The sequence below is a fragment of the Myotis yumanensis genome, unplaced genomic scaffold, assembly GCF_028538775.1.
Source record: "Myotis yumanensis isolate MYYU_CA2020_CCGP unplaced genomic scaffold, mMyoYum1.0.hap1 SCAF_16, whole genome shotgun sequence".
NCBI classification, from domain to species: Eukaryota; Metazoa; Chordata; class Mammalia; order Chiroptera; family Vespertilionidae; genus Myotis; species Myotis yumanensis.
This window is the reverse complement of record NW_027223767.1, coordinates 30536513-30558420: the sequence shown is the minus strand read 5'-3', so window position 1 is coordinate 30558420 and position 21908 is coordinate 30536513. Positions and strand designations below refer to the sequence as shown.

Below are 21908 nucleotides of genomic sequence, written 5' to 3'. Positions count from 1 at the left end.
CCATAGGATGGCTTATCGAATGGGGAGGACTATCAGGGAGGAATCTAATGGTGTCCTTGCAGAAATCCAAATTTAGGAAATACAGGAGAGACTTCTGAAACACCTAGCCTCTGCACACAGTACGTTTCTTTATCAGCTTTGTATGCAATCACTGGATGGGTTTGTTTTTCCTCCCCGTTTAGCGTTTATTTGTGTTAAATCATAGCCAACTTATTTATTATAGCCACCCCCTTTAAAGACATTCATTTAACTGCACCTCATTGGGAAGCTGCATTTTCCTATCAAGCCTACTGAATTATTTAGCAGCTTTATTGTGGAATCGGGTGCTTGATAAGAATCGTTTTAGAGTTGGGCGCTCCGAGGCAGCAGCTCAGTCTTTCCGCCTTGGCGCTGTCCCCTGAACCCTAGCGAATACCTGAACAGGTGGCAAAGCTTAGCAGTCAATTTTGGAGCTGCCTGAGAAAAGGAGATCTAGAAATATCAGCAACTGTTCTCCTTCCCATCAGAGCCTGGCTGCCCACCTCTAGCTCTGAGGTGCAGAAAAGCACCTCACCATCCCCACTCCAGTGGAGCTAGGAGCTCCCAGAGAAAGACACGGCCAGCCAGGCAGAGGGGAGCACCAAGGCAGTCCCCTCCTGCCTAGGAGGGCACTCTCCTCTCTGGCAGCCTGGTTTCTCCCTGCAGCCATCTTAAAGCCGCCACCGCTTGTGCCTTTTGCCACCTGCCCTCAGGGTGCCAGCAGCAGGGTCGCCATCTGCCCTGGGAGAGAGAGAGGTGAAACTCACCCACCCAACTTCTCCAGGCTGGGGGAAGCTGTGGGGATCTGGGGGGCTACTTTAAGGTGAGACCAGGTTGGGGAGGACTAGTCAAGGAAAACCAGGACAGGCATTGGCAGGGCCTGGGACCTGGAGATGGATAGTATCAGAAAAGAGAAGAGAGGCAGTGAAGAACGTGGTTTCCCCAAACTCTTGGTCATGTGACAGGCCGTTGATTGGGACAAGGGGGTGGGGTGGTACCTAAGGCACCCTTGCCCACACTCTGGTATTCCTCCGTCTGTCTGCCACTTGCAGCCCTTAGGCGGCAAGCAGAGGGAGGCCCTCTGACCTTCTCTGGAGAGGACTGTTCTTTGGGGAGCGTGCTCCCATTTACCCCTGTCCCCCTGCTTATCTCATCTGTTCTCATCTCTAGAGCAGTCAGAGGTTTACGTTTCTTCTAGGAAGTGAAGTCTTTGAAATACGTCCGCCCACAGTCCACTCTCCTCTCCTTCCCATCCCCACCAGGAAACCCCTCGTTCCTTCTCAAGAAACTGGAGGGTGGGGGACAAAGAAAGCAAGGGAGGTTGCTCTCCTGCCCCATGCCTCAGTTTCTCTCAGTTGCATCTTAAGTTTTAGAATTATCCCTCTTTTCTCCACTCCTGGAATCCTCTCCCTGCACTCAGTATGGGGTAAGAAAACAGGGGAACATTTGGGGGTCCTGGGATGTATGAGACAGGAGTGGCTGTGTCCTGTTGGCATGACAGCTTAGAGGTGCTCTCTCACCTGCCTTGCCTTCCTCCCCCTTTCTCGCTTTTCTTTACCCCCAGGGCAGATTTCTAAGCAGTATTAGTATCCAAAAGAGGAAGGGAAGAGGATTGTGGGAGGTAATTTCCTAAATATGGGCTGAGAGAAACATTTTTGTCCTTCAAAGCCCAGGACAATGGCCCCTTGTCACAGCCTGAGGAGCATGCTTTTACTCTGAGAGGGGCACCAGACTTCAATTCCAGGGGATATGTTGTGTTTGTTTTTTAAAAAGCTATTTTCTAGCTTGAATTTTCTTGCAGACAGTAAAAAGCAGGGTTTGGTTGTGTGTGTGTGTTTTGTTGTTGTTTGTTTTTTGCCTGAGTCCCATGTCCAGGGTGCTCCAGTTCTAGCCTGGTGTTCTTTCCCTTCCATGTTTGTGGGGGAAGTCAATCCTAAAACAGGTCTCCATCCCCTATGCAGCCACCCAGGAAGGGACATATGTATGACAAGGCACACAGGAGTGGTGGACTCTCGTTGATCTTGATCCTGAAGGCATATGAAGACTGTGAACATCAGGGTTTCCTACTTCCCTTGGGTCTCCCAGTAAACACTGGGGAGCTGAGGGTTCCCTAGGAAGTTCAGCTGTGGGATGCAATTAGCCTGGGCTGTACCCAAGAAGGGCATGGGACATCTTTAACGTCTGTTTTCTGGATCCTTTTGGGGCAGTTTCTGTTTAGGGGTTTTCTGTTCTCTACAAGTGACTTCAAACAGATACTGGAAGGGTAGACGGCTCTGTAAGCACACTCATCTCTTATTGTTGCTTCTATTTACAAGTTTGTCTGCTCCTCCAGGCTGATCACCAAGGAGAGACTCTAACTTACTCATCTTTGCATCTCTTCTAGCAGTGCCTGCCACATAGCGGGCGGTCCGGGAATGCTTGATGAGGAAAGAGAATATTAAAGGATTGTGTCTTTTCATGTGCCTGATTGCAATTAAATAGATCCTATTAAGTATTTATATTCTGAGTCTACCGGTACCCCTCTAATGGTAGACTTGAGGTTTTCTGTATTTGTGTATCAGTTCCAAGTGTCTGAGTATGCCCTCATCTTTGAACAGCAGAGACATCAATAGGATGGGTGTGCATAGTAGTAACCCCCTCCCCACCCTCTTTTCCCTGTTCAGACAAGGCTACTTGGAGAAACTACATAATCGATCTTTACGTATGCACAACCATAGCGATTCCTAATTATTCCTATTAGTAAAGATGCCAGCAGTCTGCCGTACACTTACACATACACATCTCTGATATAGGATTCCCAAATGCTGGCTGCTGCGGGGCCAAAGTCTTAAGCCCGGCCCCTCCAAATGGAGAAATGCCAGAGCTGCTTTTAGTCCCAGGCTGTGCATGCCCGAGAGCGCACCTGAAGCTCGAGACGCTTACGCTAGACTCCCTCCTTCCCAAATCAGCCACCACCGGTCACGGCTACACTACACTTTATTTCCAAGCAAATCTCGGACAAATCTGGAGGAATATTTTATTCCAGGGGACAACGGCCGCTCGCAACGCAATCCCTGCTGAGCGCTGGCGTCAGCCACGCACCCGTGCGCGTCCCCGCGCCTCCCAACACGCCCCTCAACGCGCACGCGCGCAGCCGCTCGGCGACAATCCCTCCAGCCTTCCGGGCGCTTCCGCCTTCAATCTAGTAGTGACGCCGAGGCCCCGCCCCCTCCCGGAAGTTACCGGCCGGCAGCTGGGCGCCAGGCGCCGCGCGGTTCCTGACTGGCTTTGGGAGACGCCTCCCGGAGGGAGGGCCCCGCGGGGAGAAAGCGTCCCGAGCTAGGGCCGCACCTTCACGTGCGCCGCCCGGAGCGGAGTGAGACCTGGTGAACATGGCGGGGCCGCAATCCCTAGCGCTGCAGCTGGAACAGCTGCTGAACCCGCGACCACGCGAGGCGGATCCAGAGGCCGACCCGGAGGAGGGTGAGGTGACTGGGGCAAGGCCACGTGCGGGCCCGGGCCGCGTGTGAGGGCCGCTTCCTCCTTCCTGTGTGGAGGAAAACTGCCCCCCGGAGGGTTGCCCCGGGCTCCGGAGGGCGCCTGGGCTGCTGACACGCTGTCCGCGGTAGACTCGGTGCCCGGGTGGGCGGAGCGTCCCGCGGACTGTGGCTTGGAGCTGGGTCCCGGGCTGCCGCGGGGAGCCGGAGCCTGGTCTCAGGCTGCGAGTTCCTGTCAGGGTGCTCTTACAGGGATTGTGTGAGGAATGGGGAGAAGGAAGCCGCCTCCGTTTTTTAAACCCCGCCTGTCCCTAAGAACTTACTTGGAGAATGCAGACGTGGGTTTCCGTGGTGCCGCTTCAGTCTCTGTAGACCTCACGGCACTTGCTAGGGGCTGGTGAGTGAGGCTCGGTTCTGTCCGCTCAGGTTCGAGGTCTCGGTCGGAGTCATCCTGCTTTAGACTTGAGTCAGAAAGTGTGAGGAAGGGAGAATGATGACGGGTGAATGTGAGTGCTGGGCTGTGTTTTAGGAATATCAGTTGAAGGAACTGGGGCTGTTTAGCCAGGATAAGCGAAAAGAAAAGAGAAAAAAGACACCCCAAAAACTCCCCGAGGGATAGGATGGAGTGAGGACAGAACATGATGATGGCTGACATAGTGTTTGAGTGACTGTCATACACGGAAGAGGAATGACCCTAGTTTTATGTGCTCCAAGGCGGAGAAGTATCTACTACTTAGCAGATAGATACAGAGTCGGCTTTCTGTGCGGGAACAGCAGTAAGGAGAGGGCGCCCTTGGGAGGTAGTGAGTTCCCTGACCCTGGGAGTTGGTAGGGGTTTCGTAGAGGACATTCAGGTGTGAATGGAAAGGGTTGGCCAGGGTTACCATTGAAGTTGGAGATTCTGATTACTTTCCCCCTCGCCCACAGCCACTGCTGCCAGAGTGATTGACCGGTTTGAGGAAGGAGACGATGGGGAAGGTGACTTCCTGGCTGTGGGTACCATTCGGAAACTGGCCTCAGCCTCCCTCTTGGACACAGACAAAAGGTATTCTGGCAAGACCACCTCTAGAAAAGCTTGGAAGGAAGACCAGTGGGAGCATCCTCTGTCAGGTTCATCCGGTGAGTGGATATGTTTGCATGTTTTTTTGGGGGGGTGGGGGGGTTGTTTGTTTTTTAGCATGGTACTCTTTCTCGTTCTTCCCTAATTTTTTAAGGTTAAGATTCCATCCCCCCCCCCTTTTTAATGAATTTTGCAAGACTAGTCTATGTACCCCCACCTATGATCTTAAGAGAGACCATTGATTTAGCTTTAGAAAGGGCCTTAGAGGTACTTAATTTCACTTCATGGGGAAGCAAAAGCCTGAAGGTATTAAGTTGCTACACTCCTTCCGTTTAGATTAATAGTTCACTGTAAAATGAAGTAAGAGAAAGGCAGTGCACATTGGACATTGAAGAGGCTGTGTGTTGAAAAAGCATTGCCTCTGATGAGCGTGCTATTCAGGGATTTTGATCCTTTCCCTTCAGTTTTTCAGTCTTACCTTGGGTCACTGTATGACATTAATTTGTGAAACTCACCTTTTGCCATTGCAAAAATAACCTAATCCTTCCCTATTCCCTGCAGGAGTGTTAGAAGATGTGAGCTTATAGTTTTAAAGCAGAGTGGAAGGAGTGGTTGCATATGGTAATTACTGAGTGAATGTCATTTGATTTTCATTAGAGAGATCAGAGGTGCTATGTTGAGAATCCACAGATAATATAAAAGGAATTTTCATTTAGGTTATGATATATATATATGATTTAGTCCTTGATATAGTTCTGCAAGTTCCTGATAACCTCATTTCACATTTTTTGCCTAGAGACTGCTAAAGAGACCAGTATGACACAAATATTATAGTACTTATTGTGTTGTCACCATATGTCAGGCACTTAGAAAACCCTTTAAATTAAATTCCAAGAACCTGGGACACAGTAAATCTTCAAAAAATGTTATCACCATTATCATTACATATATAATTTCATTTAATCGTCCCAATAGCCTTGTGAGGTTGATACTATTTATTCCCATTTTACAGATAAAGAAATGGAGGGATAGATTGATTAAGTAATTTGTTCAAGGTCATATAGGTAGTAAGTGGAAGATCCCAGACTCAGGTAAGGCAGTCTGACTCCAAGAGTTCTCTTAATTAGTACTCTGTAGGAATGTTTCTTAATCTGAAAAATTGCATACCTTTAAAGAACTTTGCATTTAGTTTTTGTATTTATGTATTTGACAGATTTCCCCGTGTCTTTAGCTTATATATAGTTTTTAAAAGAAGTACTGAAGGCCTCTCCGCATTTTCATGACATCTTTATTTTATTGAAGAAAGTTGTTGGTAACTGGTCCCTGTGTCTAATAATTATGTTTGCTATACATGGGACCTTTATGTTCTACCATGGAAGAGATAGGATAATCAGTGAAGACCCTAATCAGGTGATACCCTAAGGAAAAGTAAAAACAGGAGCTGTAATTAACATTCCATTTACTGTAGGATCAAGTTCAAACTCCTTCCCATTACAGGTAAGACTCTCCTGATAGCAACTTTGTAGGCTACCTACCATTCTGCACTATAGTGTACTTTTATGGTGCTGAACCTTTGCATATGCTGTTTTCTCTTTCCTTTCCCCTTTCTCTATATGATGAGCTGTTACTTATTAAGTAAAATTATAATGTCTCCTCCTACACACGAAGCCATCTCTTACCTTTCCAGGTGAGTTAAGTGGTTCCTTCTCTATATACTGTACTTATGACATTGTAACATAATTACTGGTGTGCATATCTACCACTCTCACCAGACTATGAAGCCCTCCTCATAGGTATCACATTCTATTTGTCATTCCTTAGCCTTTTTCTATGCTTGGATCATAATAGGTGCTTAATCCTATATAATAAAAGGCTAATATGCAAATCGACCGAATGGTGGAACAACTGGTCGCTATGATGTGCACTGACCACCAGGGGGCAGACGCTCAACACAGGAGCTGCCCCTGGTGGTCAGTGCACTCCCACAGGGGGAGCACCGCTCAGCCAAAAGCCAGACTCACGGCTGGTGAGCGCAGTGGTGGTGGCGGGAGCCTCTTTCACCTTCGCAGCAGCGCTACCGAGTGGCGGTGGCAGGTGCAGCAGGGCCAGGATGAACGGGTCCCAGATTGCGAGAGGGTGCAGGCCAGGCTTAGGGACCCCACCCGTGCATGAATTCATGCACCAGGCCTCTAGTAAGTATATAATAGTGTACATTTGTGTGATAGAAATTATGCATTTGGGATAGTTAATAATAACATATATATTTTTAGATGCAGGTTTGGGAAAACTGGTAATTCCCTCACACCATTGAAATCTGACCATTCTTCAAGGTCCAGACCAAAGACTATCTCTTCCTATTTAAGTGTACTTAAATTCACTTGTCCCACAGTTAAAATTTCCCTCTTCTCTGGGTTATCAAAACTTTGTTAAAGCACTTTTAAGTCTTTTCTGTATTATAATTTTATGGGTCTTTCCCACTAGAACTTTTATGTTAGGATTGGATTTATGTTTTGTTCATCTTTGCTTCTCCATTAACATTTTATAGATAATAGATGTGTAATAAATATTTATTGGATTGAGTACAATGTATAATACTTAAAAAAAAAAAAAAAAACTACCATGGCCCTTTAGATGAAATGAAAAATACAGCCTGGTATTTGCCTCAAGGTAACATCCATTTCCTTTCCTTCTTCTCTCCCTTGTTTAGACAAGGAAATATCTGATGAGGAAGAGTCTGGAGATGGCGATTCAGAGGGGCTGGGGCTGGAGGAATCTGATGAGGATGCCATGAGTGCTGCTGAGGAACAGGAGTTTGGTGATGATGGGGACAATAGTCTGGCCTGGAGGAAGGGGGACAGAAGCCGCTCTGGGAAAACACCAGGCTTCACTATCCAGAATATCAGTGACTTTGAAAAATTTACTGAGGGAATGGATGACCTTGGTAGCAGTGATGACGAGGAAGACGAAGAGGAGGAGAGTGGCATGGAAGAAGGGGATGGGGAAGAAGATTTAGAGGGTGCCAGTGAGGAAGACAGAGCTGAAGACAGGAACAGTGAAGATGATGGTGTGGTGATGACCTTCTCCAGTGTCAAAGTTTCCGAGGAAGTGGAGAAAGGCAGAGCTGTGAAGAACCAGATAGGTTTGTACATGGTTTGCTGTTTGCTTATTTTTCAAAGTGTCTGCATTTGATGTCCTTTTTGTTTGTTTGTTTTTGGCTGTTCGCTCTCTCCTGTGTCCTTCCAATTAAGTTTGCGACATGCCCCACTTACCTAGAAGCCTAAAGCCCCATTCCTCTATGCTTAGCCAGCCATTTCTACACTGAGCTGCTTAGTTGGTTCTGCTCTAGTACTTATGGCAACTGTGGAAGATTGAAGAGGAGAGTGTTTTCTCCTCTCTTTGGGCTTTAGCATTTTCTCTCATGTAGCACATATTTGCTTCCAAGATACTGAATTTATTTCCTATAACAGAGAGTGTTTCCATGGCATGAAAAACTGTGATAAAGCTGTGTTGCTTAGAGACAGACTGGTGTGATTTCCTGTCCTTTCCCCCCTCCCCTCCCCAGGAAGATTGTGTAACTGAGGAATGGAATTATTTTTTTCTTTCTCAGCACTGTGGGACCAGCTCTTGGAAGGAAGGATCAAACTACAAAAAGCTCTGTTGACTACCAATCAACTTCCTCAACCGGATGTTTTCCCTGTTTTCAAGGACAAGGGTGGCCCAGAATTTGCCAGCGCCTTAAAAAATAGTAAGCATACTTATTGGGATACTTTGTAGCACCACAGAGTTGAAAAAGAGAAGACATAATTTTAGTGATAATATGGTATAAAATAGTAGTTTTTAACTTTTTTTTTAAAAAGCAATATAGTTCTTTTATCAAATGAAGATGACTTTGGTTGAAATGGATTGGGTGCGGAGTCATGTCTGTTCTGCTGTTTTTCTTACCTCCCCCTCTCCTTGGCTTTCTGAGTTACTTCTTTTAATGTTCAGAGAACACTCGTTGGAAATCTACTGTTACAGAACGAAAGGGAGAGAAGGAATGACTAAAATCAGTTCATTTAAGTTGGTTGTATCACATACTTAAAAGATGCCCTTTTTTTATTGTGAGGTTCCTAGAAGATGCTAAGATGATCTTATTCATATCTTCCTTTGAGTTGCATAGAGCGAGGCAAGATGATGACTGCAGAAGGAGGAAAAACGTTTTAGAAGAGAATTGCTGAGCTGTGAAGGTCAAAAATTTTAGGAGAAAAAAGGAATTTAGAAATATTTTGGTTCCCAGTCCCTTCATTTTACATATGAGAGAACTGTGGCCCAGAGAGAATGAGTTGCTGAGAGTTACAGAGCTTGTATATACATTGCAAGGCAGAAAACTCCGGCTTTTCTGCCTTTTGATCTCGGAGTCCTCCTTCTGCACCACACTGCCTCCCGTGTGCTGTGTGCCTGTACGCTCAGTGGCACCAAAAGACTCGGGTAGAGAGAGATTTGGGGCTAGTGCACTGTGGTTGGGATCTCATTTACATGCTAAGGCTTACTGTTTTCATTTGTTCTTTAAAACTTATAAGGTTAGGTTTGGAAGGGAGCTGAGGAGGATTTGGCATCTACCTTTAGGGAGCTTAAACCATTCAAAATAAATAGTAGGATTTCTAGGGAAGGAGATTTTGTGGACCTTTCATGTAGGAAAACATGTGGTTTAATTAAAAATTACTTCCTAGAGTCCAGTCTTTAGATTGTATGTCCTGCCATACTTGAAGTCTGTTTCCTATGTGAAAGTCCTGGGTAATCCTTCAGAAACCCTGCTGATACTGTGAGGGTGGGTCATTTATATCCCTCTCCCAGCTTTTCCCCCTTTCTCCCTTAAATAAATGACAGATGGCCAGTTTTCAAAATTTTTGAGATTTTTGGAGCATTTCTCTGCTATCTTTGACCTAATTCCTGGTTTGGCTTGTAATGAGACCTAGACTGTCTGAAATGTTTTTGCTGAAGGCCTTTTCCATTTTGTTACTTAATAGTTTTCTTGCTTGAGCTTTTATTTATTTATTTATTTATTTATTCATTCATTCATTCATTCATCTTAAAATATTGATATTTTAAGAGTCAGTATCATGTATAATGGACACATTTTTATTCTTGGATATAATTTATTATCTTTAGCAGTTTTAATGTTTTATTTAACTTTTACAACAGTTCTTATTGTTTTTATTTTTTATTTTTTGGTATTTAACCAATTGCCTCTTTGCCTCATTGGTGAACTCCAGTTAATCTGATGGATGTCTATTAATCTGATGGGGTGGGCTATGGTGGAAGAAGGAGAAGAAAGGAATGTTTGTTTGATATCATATATTTTAAGACGGGAAAGTGGGGAGTTTTCTGATAACCAGAATTTCTGCACATCTTACAGGTAGTTAATTTTTGTTTGTTTTCAACCTTCTGATGACAGTATGATGTAACATGTTATATACCTGCCTGTCTTGGTAAATAGAGTTTAAGAAAAATGTCTTGACTACTTTACTCTGAATGAAGAATTTATACCGTGTAGTAAAGCTGATGTGGAACATAGGCTGAATTTATGCTGACCTCAAGTAAACACTGGAACTTAACTGTCTTTAAGTAAATTTCTTTTCAGTTTGCTTGGTCTTGCAGTAAAGTCAGACTGTGTGGGTTTAGATTCCATCTCTGTGACCTTGGGCAAGTTACTTAACATCACACTAAAATGGTGATAATAAAGTTGTGAGATTAAAGGACATGATCTAAAGCCTTAGCACAGTGTCTGGCACACAGCACACCACAGATGTTAGGGATGGGTATCATCTTTTTCTGCTGAAAGAGGTATTTGGCAATGTTAAGCTATGTGAACGATGGGCATCATTGTAAGAAACTATCCCCACTGACTTCAGTGTTTTTTGACTTTTTATTAGTATTTATATTCCCTGTATAATCTAAATTAACCATTTGTGCTGGAAAGTGGGTAGTGTTTTATTCTACTAGAGGCCTGAGGCACGAAAATCATGCAAGAGTAGGCCTTCCTTCCCAGGCTGCGGGCACCGGCTTCCCTCTGGCACCCGGGACCCGGGCTTCCCTCATAGCCCTGGCTTCATCAGAAAGGTCATCCAGAAGGACATCTAGAAGGACGTCTGGTCTAATTAGCATATTGCCCTTTTATTATTATAGATAATACTTACAGTTCACCTTATGCCTATGGAAAGGTGAGCATATATTTTCTTATTGTCAAACCCAGCCTATTGCCTCCCTGAAACGTTCAGTCTTTCCTGGAAATATTTCCCTTTGACTTTGGTGACATTACATATGCTGTTTGGGTTCTCCTGCCTTTCTGATTTCTTCTCATCTTAGACCCTTCTTTTATGCTGCCAGTGTCAGTTTCATTGTATTTAGGATCCTGTTCTCAGGTAGTATTTTCTTGATATAGTCTCTCCTAGGCACTGTCATTTACCCTCATAGTCCTAACAATAGTCTCTAGATCAGCAGACTTCCAGCTGTATTTTAGCCACAGTAAACTTCTGAGCATGTCTTTGTATCTTCAGTACCCTAACGTCTACTTTCAGAAACTAAACAAATATCTCCTGCCTTCAACAACACACATATGCACGTAGTCCCCAGTCACCTTGACATTACATGTTGGTAATTAACTCTTTAACTGTGAAGTAATTTCAGAGACATTTTGAAAATATTTTAGTAGTAGCATAGTGGTAAATCATGAAGTAACCTTGGCAAAATTAAGGGATCTTCTGTGTACAAAACCATTTCTCTAAACAGATTAGCTTTTCCTTTGATTTTCTTTTAAAAAGTTCTCCAGTACAGTATTTGGAGGAAGGTCTTTTATGTTGGTAGCAACGATAGACAAGGAAGAGTGCAAGTTACTTAAGGAAAACTCAGCATGACTTATTTAAAACTTTTCATTATGGGATATATCAAACCTACATAAAAGTAGAGAGAATTGTACAATGAACTCATATACCGTTACCAGCTAATACCAATTTTATTTCATCTGTACTTATACTAACTCTCCCCTTATTTCTGGATTATTTTGAAGCAAATACCAGACATCCTATTATCTTGTCAGTAAATCAGCATGTATCTCTAAAATAAAAGGATTTTTTTAAAAAATCACACCACCATAATTTCACATAAAAACATTAACAGTGATTTCTTAATAAGCATAACTGATTTTAATGAATGGGGAATTGAGAGAACATTTTTGTAACAGGCACTCTCTACTGTCTTTTTCAGAGTTTGCTCTACAGTTTTAAATGAAGTGATTAAAGGAAATCCAAACTCCAGCCATAATAAGTTGACCTTTTAGTGAAATGCATGTTATTAATGTATTTAATGAGATGCATTACAAACTGCAGTGAGCACCATGTTTCATTACAGGTCCAAAATGCAATATCATTAAAGACCTTTAGTAGAAACAATGGTTGACATTTTGATATTTCCCATAAGCAAAAAAATCCAAGAACACAGTATAATGTAATATAAATATAGAGGCAGTGTTGGAATTTTTTACTTGCCTAAGAGTGTAAAAACAAATTCCATTATTAATAAATCACATTTGTTTGCTCCCCCTCATCTTCCCACATGTGATTCATACTCATCTTCTCATCTCTTTGTGGTCTTTCCTCTGGCCCCTCAACTATTTTGACTTGAATAGACTGAAAACTTTAATTCTTAATTGACCTCAACACTAATAGATAACTTAAAGAATAACTTGTAAAAATTTTTGAATAAGTCATGAGCAACCACAGAGTCTTGATAATGTTTCTGTTGTTTTTACATTTTATTTATTTTTTAAGTAAGCAGTACATTCACATGGCTCAGAATTCCAAAGATACTAACAACTACATAGAATTCTCCTTCCCATTCTTTCAATGCCCCCCTCCAGTTCTCTATCCCATAGACAACTGAGGTTATCAGCGGAACTCCTCCCTTTAATTACTTCGTTGCCTTAGGTGACAAATTCATGAGCATCTATTTCAGTGTTCTCTCTCAATTAACACTTTATGGGTTCATGACAGAGTTCTCACAAATGGTCTGTAGAACCCTGAAATATTCTTAATTACTTGGAATAGGTTTAAGTATTGCTTGGGATGAAGACACTTGCAAGCTTCTCCAAGAGTAGCATTGTGTAGAATTAAGGACCTTTATCACCGTGGACTTCATTAAGCCAAGGTGATGTAAGATTGATCTTTTTGTTTCAGCTGATGGCTGTCGTTTTTTAAAATAGCTTTACTGTTCTAATTATAAAATTATGTTACGCTTACTTCAAAAATTCAGGAAATACATCTATATATATAAAAGGCTAATATGCAAAATGTCCCCTTGGGAGTTTGACCACTTGCTGTGATGTGTGCTGACCACTAGGGGACGGCGTGGAACGAAGGAAGGCCCTGGCCAGCCGCCAGGGAAGGGAGGCCCCGACCGGCATCTGGAAGGCCCCAATTGGCCCTAATCGCTCGCCAGGCCTAGGGACCCTACCCATGCACAAATTTCGTGCACCGGGCCTCTAGTAAAAGCATAAAGAAAAAAATAAGGATTACCTGTATCCTGCTGCCCAGAGGTAATCACAGTTGTCATTTTGATGAATATCCTCTCAGATCTTTTTCTGTGATTACACACACACCCCTTTTTAAAGTGAAATTGGACTCTTAAAAATATGTACTATTTTGTAAACTTATTTTTTTAATTTAATTTGTCGTTTCATGTTAGTATATTTAGATATACATCAGCATTTTCTGTGGCTACAGAATATTCCACTTTATAGATTTACTGCAATTTGTCTAACCAATCTGTGTTGATGGATGCTTAAGTTTGTTCTAGTTTTTCACTTTTATAAAGCATGCTTTGATAAACATCCTTGTACATACATATCTGTGCAGTTTGTCTAAAAGTAGCACTGTCCAATAGAAATGTAATGCAAGCCACATGTGTAATTTTAAATTGGTAACCGCATTATAAAGGTAAAAAGAAAGAGGTAAAGTTAATTTTATTTTATTTAACCCAACATAGCAAAAAATTTATTATAATTTTAACATGTAGTCACTATACAAATACAAACGAGGTATTTTATGTATAGTTTTCCATGTTAAGTGTTGAAATTAAAAGTGTACTCTACATTTTTCAGTGCATTTCAAAATTTGGACTAACCACATTTCAAGTGCTCAGTACTCACATGTGGCAAGTGGATACTGTATTGGACAGCACAGATCTGCATTCCCCAGAAATGCAGTTGCTAGGACAGGGATCGTATGGTACCTTTTATTAAAAAAGGCTTTTGGAATATGTTGAGAAATTGGCCATAGAAGATTTGTAACAATTAAAATTACCATCTGTAAATTATTGTCTTGCACTCCTGCTACCACAAGAATATTATTTTTAAAAAATTTTTTTCTTTATTGATTAAGGTAATACATGTATGTCCTTATTCCCCCTGCCCCCCAGAATATTATTTTTTGATCTCTTCTTTTTTCCTAGTTGGGAAATGAAAGCAATCATGTCTTGATGATAACTTTCTATTTGATATTTATATCATACCTGTTGACTTAGCATTGAAATATATGCTATGTTTTGTCTATTTATTAGTGAATGAGCTCTGTGTAGGAAGACATTTGGTTCCTCTTGAACTACTACCTATTTTGTCCAACCTGGTTAATTAGGCACTTATATTATGTAGAGAGTAAAGCAAGTGCTTTTCCAAAATAACCAAGTAGTGCAAGCAGGAGTAGAGTGTCAGATTTCCCCAGTGATTCCTCTTGCCCTGAAAAGAAGAGATGGAGCCGTGAAAGCTTCAAAATTATGGAAATTTGTTTTGTTTTGGGTTTGTTAGGGATTAGGATTGTCTTTAGCCCCAGAAACAATTAGTAACTCATTAATAGTAATGAGTTAGATAAGGCAACAACCCTGGCTAGTAGTAGCTTGTAGGAGTTCCAGGTAGGATCCCTCTATCTGTTATTCACGATGGAGTTGTACACCGAATATTGGGACCTTTGTATGGACATTTAATTAATCTTTTACTATATTCCTGGCCAAAAGAAAAAGAGGGAGAGAGAAACAGCTTCAATAGTACCAGCAATTCTGCCTGCCATTTTATTGAGTGAGTGAGTGAGTGAGTGAGTGCTCTGGAGTAAGCATGAGAGGGCAGCTGGATCAATTATTTTCTGTTCCTGAATACCTCTCATCAGACACACTATGTATGACTCTAGTGTTTAAAGTTACAATATGCAAAAAAAAACCCAAAGTGACAGCATGCAGTCTTTGTATAATGGTCCTAAACACAATTATCTGTTAAATCAATGAAGTAGCTGCATGTTCTAGTGTTTGAGGGGAGGAACTGAATATGTTTAACTTGTGGAGAGACAGCATGGTGCTGAACTTTAAGGGCAATTTTCGGGATTTTTAAAGTAGTTTGCTTAGAACTTGATTTTTACTTTATTCTCACACTTTAGACTTCAGAGCCTAGCCACTGCATAAAATGCTTACTCTACTTTATTGTTATTTATATCTTAAAAGCTATTTTTAAATCATTTTATGAAAATTACACTTGAATATGATAAACAGTACAGAAGCATTCTGGAAGACAAGTTCTTTGTGTTATATTTAGTCTCATTCTATTTCTGTTTTACTCCTGTAATTGTAGATACTTTGTTTTATGTCTATTTATTTATTCTCTGGTATGAAAGATGAGAATGTGCCTGACAGGTTAGGTAAGTGAGGATTGAGAATTGAACATTTAGTTTTGCAACATGGTGGTCATCTGTGATCTTAATGAGCACTTTTTAAAATTTATATTTTTATTGATGTCAGAGAGGAAGGGAGAGGGAGAGAAAGAGAGAAACATCAATGATGAGAGAGAATCATTGACTGGCTGCCTCCTGCACCCCTCCTACTGGGGATCAAGCCCACAACTCCTACGCATGCCCTGACCGGGAATCAAACTTGTGACCTCCTGGTTCATAGGTCAACGCTCAACCACTGTGTCACACTGGCCCGGCTAGTTCTTTTTTGGTTTTGTTTTCACTTTAGTTCCTAAAATTGTCCCTATCTCCACCAGCTTTTCTGTTTACCTTAGACCATTTCCCTTTCTTTTAAATTTTCACGCAAGTTATACATGTATATAATTTGAAGAGTCAAATAGTTTGACAAAGCTTGTTATGAAAACCAGATTCTGCTGGCTGTACACATCACCCCCTTGCGATAACCTGCTCTCCTAAAGCAACAATTAAATTTTTAATTATTGTGTTTTTTTGAGAATCCATAGGATTTATCTTTATATCTCTAGTTAACATGTTCTGTTTCTACTTGATTTTTCCGTTTTAGGCATTATCTACTGACTCTTCATTATGAAAATGAGGATTTAGCTCTCCTACTACACTCATACACACCTCCTTGTCTCTTCATGGTTATATGGTAATTTGGTTAGATCAATAGTCAGTGTTTACAATATTATGTCTATGTAAACACTGTTTACAGCTGAGCTGAGTAATATATATACTGTGATTATTTTTCCTTTCCCACACTCCATTTTGTTTTCTAGAGTTAATAATTGTTCCATTTTTGTTTATTTTGTTTTTTATGCAGTAATTCAAGCCCAAACTTTACTCTGGTTGTCTAAATCTCCCCTCAGGATATTCAGTTGCATCAGATATTCTGCTGATTTATCTTCCTACAGAAGTCTCTCTTAGAGTCTTTTGACTTGCTCAGTTTGAACTGTTCACCTTTTGTGCCCAGCTAATGTGCTGGCATTACCTTCACTTCTTGCTTCTGTGGATCTTCTCCATATTCCAGCATCTTTCTTGGCTTATCCCCTTACGTTGGTAAAGCACATTCTCTTGTGGCTTGCTAAGAAAGGGTACATGAGAGATCAACTTTTTTAGACCTTGCTTGTTTGAAAATACCTTTATTCTGTAATGACACTCATCACAATTCTGTTTGTATATTGAGTTCTATAGAATATTCCATTGCCTTCCACCTTACAAAATTGCTATTCATAAGTCAAAAGCCATTCTGATTCCTGATCTTACTTTTTTCCCCTCCATTTTTGGATGTAGTAACTTCTCTTTGTCTGAAGAATTCTGAAGTTTCATGATGCTGCCCCTTGGTGTACATGTGTCCTCATTCATTGTGCAGAGTACTTGCAGGGTCTTTTCAGTCTGGAAACATATCTTCCAGTCCTGGAAAAGTTTCTTGAAATTATTTTGTTAGTGATTTTATTCCCTCTGTTTTCTCTCTTTCTGGAAGGTCTATTATTTGGTGTTAGACTGTTCCTCTGGTTCTCTTCTTTTTTTTCTCAGTTCTCTCTTTTTCTTCTCTATCTCTGGTTCTACATTCTAAGATAATTTCTTTAGCTTTATTTTCAATTTCTTCTTTGAGTATTTTTTCCTTTTTATTGAATTTATTGGGGTAATACTGGTTAACAGGTTTCAGGTGCAGAATTCCACAACACATCATATGTTCACTGCATTGTGTCTTCACCACCCCCAATCAAGTCTCCCATTTTCCCCCCATTTACTCCCATACTCTCAGCCCCTCCTCACTCCTCCCTCCCCCAGTCTTCACCATCCTATTGCCATGGGCTATGCATATCTTCTTATATAATAAAAGGCTAATATGCAAATTGTCCCCTCCACCGGGAGTTCGACCGGGAGTTCGACCAGGGGGGCGGGGCTGGCTGGCCAACCTCCTGCAGCCCCTCCCCAACAGGCCCCACCCCCGATCCACCCCCCCATCCCGATTGGGGGCGGGGCTTGCCAGCCAGCCTCCCTCAGCCCCTCCCCCTGGCTGGCCCTGCCAGACTCCACCCGTGCATGAATTCATGTACTGGGCCTCTAGTACATATATGTTTATATGTTTAATTTTTAAAGAAACTGCCAACCTGTTTTCCAAAGTGGTTTTACCATTTTAAAATCTCACCAGCATTGTGTAAGAGTTATAGTTGCTTCACATCCTCATAAACATTTGATATGGTCAGTCTTTTTAATTTTAGACATTCTCATAATTGTTTCGTCCATTGGCTTTTTAGCTTACCAAACTGAGTTTCTGTCATCTCTCTCATACTTTGTCCTCTCATTGTGGGTTTATTTATTCTAAAAGTTACTTTAATCAGTGGAATAGAATAGAGAGTTCAGAAATATGGGTAATTGACTTTTTACATAGGTGCAAAGTCAGCTCAGTTGAGACAGGATAGTCTTTTCAATGAATGGTGCTAGAATAATGTACATTCCTTGCAAAAAATGACCTTTAATCAATAGCTCACACTTTAGACAAAAATTGACATGAAATAGATCATTGACTTAAAACATAAAACTATAAAGTGAAGAACACATGGGAAAAAAATCCTCATGACTTTGTTAGGCAAAGAGTTCTTAGATACAACATCAAAAGTACAATCCATGAAAGAACAAATTGATGACTGGACTAAATCAGAATTAAAATTTTGCTCTGTGAAAGATATGTTAACAGATTGAAAAGACAAGCCATAGGCCTAGAGAAAATGTTTGCAAATCACATATTCAATAAAAGACTTGTGTTCAGAATATATAAGGAACTCTCAAAACCCAACAATAAAAAATACCCATTAAAAAGAGAATGAAAGCCCTGACTGGTGTGGCTCAGTTGGCTAGGCTTTGTCCTATGCACCGTAAGGTTGTTAGTTTGATTCCTGGTCAGGGTACATGCCCAGATTGTGGGCTTGATTCCCGGTAGGGGGTGTGCAGAAGGCAGCCAATGATGTTTTGTTTTCATATCACTGTTTCTCTCACTACTTCTCCATTCCTTTTTAAATATATATTTGAACAGAAACTTCACCAGGGAAGGTATATAATGGCAAGTAAGCATATGAAGAAATATTTAACATAATCATTAATATTGAGGTAAATGCAAATTAAACTCACAATGAGATACTACTACATACTCATTTGAATAGCTAAAAACAAACACCTGACAACACCAAGTGCTAGCAAGGATGTAGAGTGACTGGAACTTAAACCTATTACTAGTGGGAATGCAAAATAGGACAGGCACCTTGGAAAACAGTTGAGCATTTTTTTTTTTATAAAGCTAAACATGTATTTGCCGGATGATCCAGCAGTCCTATTCTTAGATACTTACCATAGAGAAATGAAAACATATGTCCACACAAAGACTTGTACATGCTTGTTTATAGCACCTTTGTTGATTATCACCCAAAACTGGAAACAGCCCAGATGTCCTTCAGTGGCAAATGGGTAAACAAATTCTGGTACATTACTCAGCAATAAAAAGGAACAAACATGATAAATGCAAAAACTTGTTGAATGTCAAAGTTATTATGGCAGTGAAAGAGTGCAGTTTTAATAAATTATGTACTTTAAAGGAGACATATGTAATATTATCTGTACTACTTTAAACAATAAAAAAATAAATTATGTACTTTAAAATTCCATTCAGATGACATTCTTTTTAAAAGGGATGGAGAGCTGATCAATGGCTGGCAGAGGTTAGGGGCGGGGGAAGGGTTTGACTATATAGGGGCAGCTCTGCTTTCTTTGTAGTTTCCATTTTCCTCTTCAGTAGCCTCATTTCCTTGGAGTGTATCCCACCTGTTTTTCCACAGTGGCTCACCGCTGAACCCTGCAGTTTGGCTTGATTGTGAACATTTTGCTTGGATTGAGGGAGGGGCTATAAATAGTTGTGTGCTGATTCCCAGATAACTCTGGGAATATTTCTTATAGTAATGGATACGTGATACAGTACTTCTAGGGATGGAAGAATGGGCTGCATCAACCTATAATGTCATTTTTGCTTGAAATATATATCTTTGGTACTAAAACCTTACCCAGAAGAGCATAATAGATTACACAGAGCTTCTAGATTTTGATGTGGGTTAGAACTGAAAAATGAGATGTCTTTAAACTCTTTTTCCTTCTCTCTTTGATAAGTGATATGATATAATGTGGTTTGGACATTCAGAGATTCCTGAGATTCCAGGTTCTGGTTGATGATTTACTGCAAAATTGCTTATAAATTGAAGTAGAAAATGTTTTGCAGACCTGGCAGCTTTCTGGCCTCACACCCATTTGTCACCCAGCATTTCCCTTTGTGTATAGAACAAGAATTAATTAGGCTGCACTGCAGGAAAAGTTTATGGCTATAATTTATATAGGATGAATTTCTTTTTAAAGAGACAGCATTGTTTTGTTATACCTATATACATATAAGTGTGGATATAGAGAGTGTGTTTTTCCCCCTCCTTAAAGCAGTGTCTATGAGCTTCTGGAGTCAACACTCGTTTTTCTGCTTAATGCAAGTATTGGTGGAATAGATGCTTTTATAGTGATTGCTTTCTGATTAAACTGTTGGCTTTTTGTTTCTGGTTTTTTAATTCATTGTGTACTAGTAAGCAGCACTGTTTTAGGTTTGCATTTTGGACATTGGTCAGACTTGTCTGGTTTGAGAGCTTTGTATTCTTTTGGTCTCTTCAAAGACTTAGGATCCTGTTGTGTGTGGGTTTTTTTTTAGGGTCTTGCTCATTCAATTAATGTTTTCATAATCAATGCAAGTCAGAACTTGCCATTTGTTCCTGATTTGCACATTAAAGAGCTCCATTAATTAAGAATCCTAGTGTTTGGCATGTTCCCGCAGGATCTGTGCATTATTTACATGGTAAAAATGCAAGATGCAAGTTTCTCAGTGTATGGAATTCTTGGTCTAAGCCAGAGCTGGTCTCCTTGGTGTGTAAGAAAGGAGTATAGCCCTGGCTGGTGTGGCTCAGTTGGTTGGGTGTTGTCCCGTGCACGGAGAGTTGCTGGTTCGATTTGGACAGGGCACATGCCTGGGTTGTGGGCTTGACCCCCAAGTAGGGGGCCTGCAGGAGGCAGGAGAGTGATGTTATGCTCTCACATAGATGTTTCTCTCTTCTCCTTGTCTAAAAAAATCAATAAACTATTCTTAAAAATAAAGGGAGTTGAAGAATGAAAGGCAGTTTAAAAAGAAAGGAGATATGAATAGCAGTTGGAAACACGAAATCAGTTCATTGGTTCATCAGGTTCCTTCTTTTCAGTTTTAACCATGGCTAATGCTTATCTACTCGTAATGTATTTTTCTAATAGTATTTTTCTAATAGAGAATGGTGATAACTACTTTAAAAATACTGTGCGAAGCTGCAAAGTGTTTTTTCAAAAGTGTAGACCTTTTTTCCTAAAATTATAAACTTGCTAGGGATTTTATAGGACTTAATTTAGTTTGTCCTTATGCTCTTCCATTAATCCTATATAATAAAAGGCTAATATGCAAATCAACTAAACCGCAGAATGACCAGTTGCTATGACGTGCATTGACCACCAGGGGGCAGACGATTAACACAGGAGCTGCTCCCTGGTGGTCAGTGTGCTCCCACAGGGAGAGCGCCGCTCAGCCAGAAGCCAGGCTCACGGCTGGCAAGCAAAGCAGCAGTGACAGGAGCCTCTCCCGCCTCTGTGGCAGTGCTAAGGATGTCCGACTGACGGCTTAGGCCCGCTCCCCTCCAGGAGCCCTCCGGGGAGTGGGCCTAAGCCATCAGTTGGACATCCCCCAAGGGCTTCCAGATTTCGAGAGGGTGCAGGCTAGGCTAAGGGACCCGAATTTTGTGCACTGGGCCTCTAGTATATATATAAGTCCTGGCCAGATAGCTCAGTTGGTTAGAGTGTCATCCTGATATGCCAAGGTTGGGGGTTCGCTCCACAGTCAGGGTACATACAAGAATCAACCAATGAATGCATAAATAAGCGGAACAACAAATCATTGTTTCTCTTTCCCCCATCTCTCCCTTTCTCTCTCTCTCTTAAAGTCAATCAATAAATAAAATTTAAAAAATAACATAAACAGTATAGATGTATGTAAAGGAGAAAGTAAAAGTTCTCCCAGTTTTCCAAATCCCTACACCTCCTCCTCAGAGAAAACAACATGGGGTGTATTATTCCAGACATTTTAATGTGTATATATTTTCTCTCACTAGATTTATTTTTCCATTAAATCTTAATGGAAGTTTGACAAGGAGAGGAGATGGGATAGGGATAGAGGTGGTGTGAGGGGGAAAAAAAGGCTATAATGTTACTTATGAATTATCTTAGAGAAAGTCTGTATTATGATACCTTTAAGACATAATTCTCTCTTGATTATTATAATTATTATTTATAACCTATCCCCACATAAGTTTGCCCAAATGATTTGCTTTGAAAATTTGTTGTACTTGGACAACACTGGATTCTAGCTGAGTGCTTTGATAAATTTTAATTACCTTTCATATAACATTGATTGTTTTGCTGAGTGTTTAGTCTCAAATCTACCAGATTTTTTTTCTGGGGGCAGTTGAATAAATTTGCCTCTAGATA

The 21908-nt window shown here is 41.1% G+C and overlaps 1 protein-coding gene across 2 annotated transcripts in view; it reads left to right on the top strand.

The window, feature by feature from the left end:
- The first annotated feature begins 3274 nt into the window (after positions 1-3274).
- The window catches only part of AATF (apoptosis antagonizing transcription factor), an 88555-nt gene continuing 69921 nt past the window's right edge, over positions 3275-21908 (top strand). For both annotated transcript variants that reach the window (XM_070393743.1, XM_070393742.1), the window contains exons 1-4: positions 3275-3480; positions 4422-4613; positions 7262-7693; positions 8162-8299. In XM_070393743.1, the coding sequence (XP_070249844.1) occupies positions 3390-3480; positions 4422-4613; positions 7262-7693; positions 8162-8299 (853 nt within the window). In that variant the 5' untranslated portion in view covers positions 3275-3389. The remainder of the gene's footprint in view (positions 3481-4421; positions 4614-7261; positions 7694-8161; positions 8300-21908) is intronic.